General features: G+C 31.8%; 1 protein-coding gene across 3 annotated transcripts in view; it reads left to right on the top strand.

The window, feature by feature from the left end:
- The window catches only part of LOC127066966 (ribosomal protein S6 kinase beta-1-like), a 70636-nt gene that overhangs the window by 3246 nt on the left and 64890 nt on the right, over positions 1–2500 (top strand). Inside the window, exons 2-3 of one of the 3 annotated variants that reach the window (XM_051001342.1) lie at positions 1021–1309; positions 1501–1648. In XM_051001342.1, the coding sequence (XP_050857299.1) occupies positions 1021–1309; positions 1501–1648 (437 nt within the window). Of the gene's footprint in view, positions 1–1020; positions 1310–1500; positions 1649–2500 lie in introns of those variants that run through there. The other 2 variants (XM_051001343.1, XM_051001345.1) reach the window with 2 other exon arrangements.

Below are 2500 nucleotides of genomic sequence, written 5' to 3'. Positions count from 1 at the left end.
TTCATCGTCTTCTCTTCCTTCTAGCAAGATTTTGCATGTTTAAATCACATACCGGTTCGAGCTAAGATCATTCTAAACTTCTCCATTTTCAAATACAAATTGTCCAATGTTAGAATATTAAATATATTAAATGTTTCTTTCAATCTATAATCTGGGAAAGTTGAGATCCTTCGGCGAGTTCTTTCGACCTGTAAAAATATCAGACATTGGAAAATTTATTTAAAATTTTACGAAAAGGTGATATTGAATTTTTGTGTATTTTATTTAAAAAAAAAAAAAAAAAAAAACAAAGAAGAAGAAGAAATAGAAGAAAAAGAAGAAGCAAAATAATAACATTTACAAGTCTGATTAATCCTTAAAGTAAAAATATCGAGAAATTATTTTCTACCGGCAAGAAAGAAGTTCTTCAAAATATAAAATTATCAAAGACATTAGAAACCACTTGCAGTTTTATGAAAACGTAACGTTACTCTCGTATACGATATTTTTACAAAGAAAAAAGAAGAACAGACAACAGGAAAGGATCACATATAAATTATTTTATAATGCTTTTTCGATCGAGTAACTATGGTTAATCATAGCATAAAACTTTTCAAAAAATCAGATCTCTCGTCGACTGAAAGTTTAACCGAACTCTAAAAATATCAGAATGTCAAAGCTATTGAAGTCCCGCTTGCAATTATTTATACATGAAAATATAACCTTAAGAAAACTTGCGTGTAGAATATTTTGTGAAAAAACAAAAAACAAAAACAAAAAAAAAGAAAGAAAGAAAGAAAACAAAAAACAAAACAAAACAAAAGAACAACTATTTTGATCAAGTGTGGGTGTTAATCATGGCGTCTAAAAAGTGACGCGAGACAAAAGAGTATTTTTTTTGTTCTCTTTCTTTCCTTCTTTCTTTCTTTCTTTCATTCATTCATTCATTCTTTCTTTCTTTCTTTCTTTCTTTCTTTTTTTCTTTCTTTCTTTCTTTCTTTCTTTCTTTCCTTCTTTTATATATTTTTTTTTTTTTTTAAGAGGGTGTATGCATGTAATAAAGAACGTTCACCTGTGTAGTAGAGTAGCGCGAGTTAAAAGAAACGTACGATTCGGTCAACGAACGAGGAACGTCCTCCTCCCTCTTCCTCCCTCCCTCCCTCTTTCTCCTCCTCATCCCTCTGCTCTCGTCGCGCGATCGACCGCCCTTCGTATCGCGACATTTTACGACGTATACCTTGGGAAATTGATTCTGAAACGTAAAATAATGAAATCTGACGTAAGGTTACCCCCATGGGATTTTGATTGGGCCGCATTCATGTTAATGCACGTACGTACCGGTGGTGCCATCTATCGAGATTCGACACTTTTTGTAACTTTAGTTTATTGCGCGCGGGACACGGGATACCTTCGTTTTTTTTTTTCGTTTTTTTTTTTGCATTCTTTTTCTTCTCTCGTTTGACAAAATAATTAATAAATGGATGTTCTTTGACATAAATACTTTGAAAAAATATTTCCTAGAATCATCGAGCTGATAAAGAAAGAAAGAGAAAGAAAGAGAGAAATGGTGTAGCTGAGTATGTGTGTGTGCGTGTGTGTATGTGTGTATGCATCGGACGCTGCATAAAAAAGAAACGGAAAATTCAAACGGACGTTCATACTTATGAAGGTAAGATTTTTTTTAAGAATTATATCTTACGATTACGAAGTAATTAAAACGTTTTTGTTTTGACACGTTCTATCAGAAGAGGTTATTCGATTTCATAAGATCATAACTTCGAAGAGAGAGAGAGAGAGAGATTATGCGAGTGTATGTATGTGTTAGGATGTCGTATTAAAAAATTAGTAAATTCAAAACGAATAAAGGTAAAATTTTTTTTTCGATAATATTATATCACACGATTAAAGTGGTTAACATGGCTGGCTCGTTTTGGCACATCATATCAGAAGAGGTTATTCGATTTCGAATTATGTATAAAGTATTTATATAAGACCACAGCTCACCATAGCTGATTATCTTTTAATTATATAACAGCTTATAAGAAACGTACGATATTCCTGTGAGGTATGAAAGAAATTAATTTGTTCGATACAGCTCGATTTAATTAACATTTTAATTAACCTAGAGAGCGTACTTAGAAACATTCGTTCGATAAACGCGGAGGTAAATAAGTACGTTAGCATAAAAGCTGAATATTAATAAATATAATGTAAGTTTAGAGATACATATTAGACTTTTTTTTCCGTTTCATTTTTATTCGTATCGGTAATCGACCAATCAAAACTTATTAACATCGTCTAAAAAATTTGACCAATCGCGTAGTAATAATTCTTCTAACGAGTATTATCGACCAATCAAAATGAGATAAGTAAATTAGCGCGAAACTGAAGTACGAATCATTCGAAATGAACGCGTCTAATCGGTACATATCAACGATCGAAGAAATTAAATCGATTCTGTCTACAATAATCACAACGAAATTCAAAGTCACACATAATTCGTCATAAATTATTCCCCGAG

This window comes from Vespula vulgaris, chromosome 10, assembly GCF_905475345.1.
Source record: "Vespula vulgaris chromosome 10, iyVesVulg1.1, whole genome shotgun sequence".
Lineage (NCBI taxonomy): Eukaryota > Metazoa > Arthropoda > Insecta > Hymenoptera > Vespidae > Vespula > Vespula vulgaris.
Note: the sequence above shows the minus strand (reverse complement) of the source record. Positions and strands in the feature narration are given on the sequence as shown.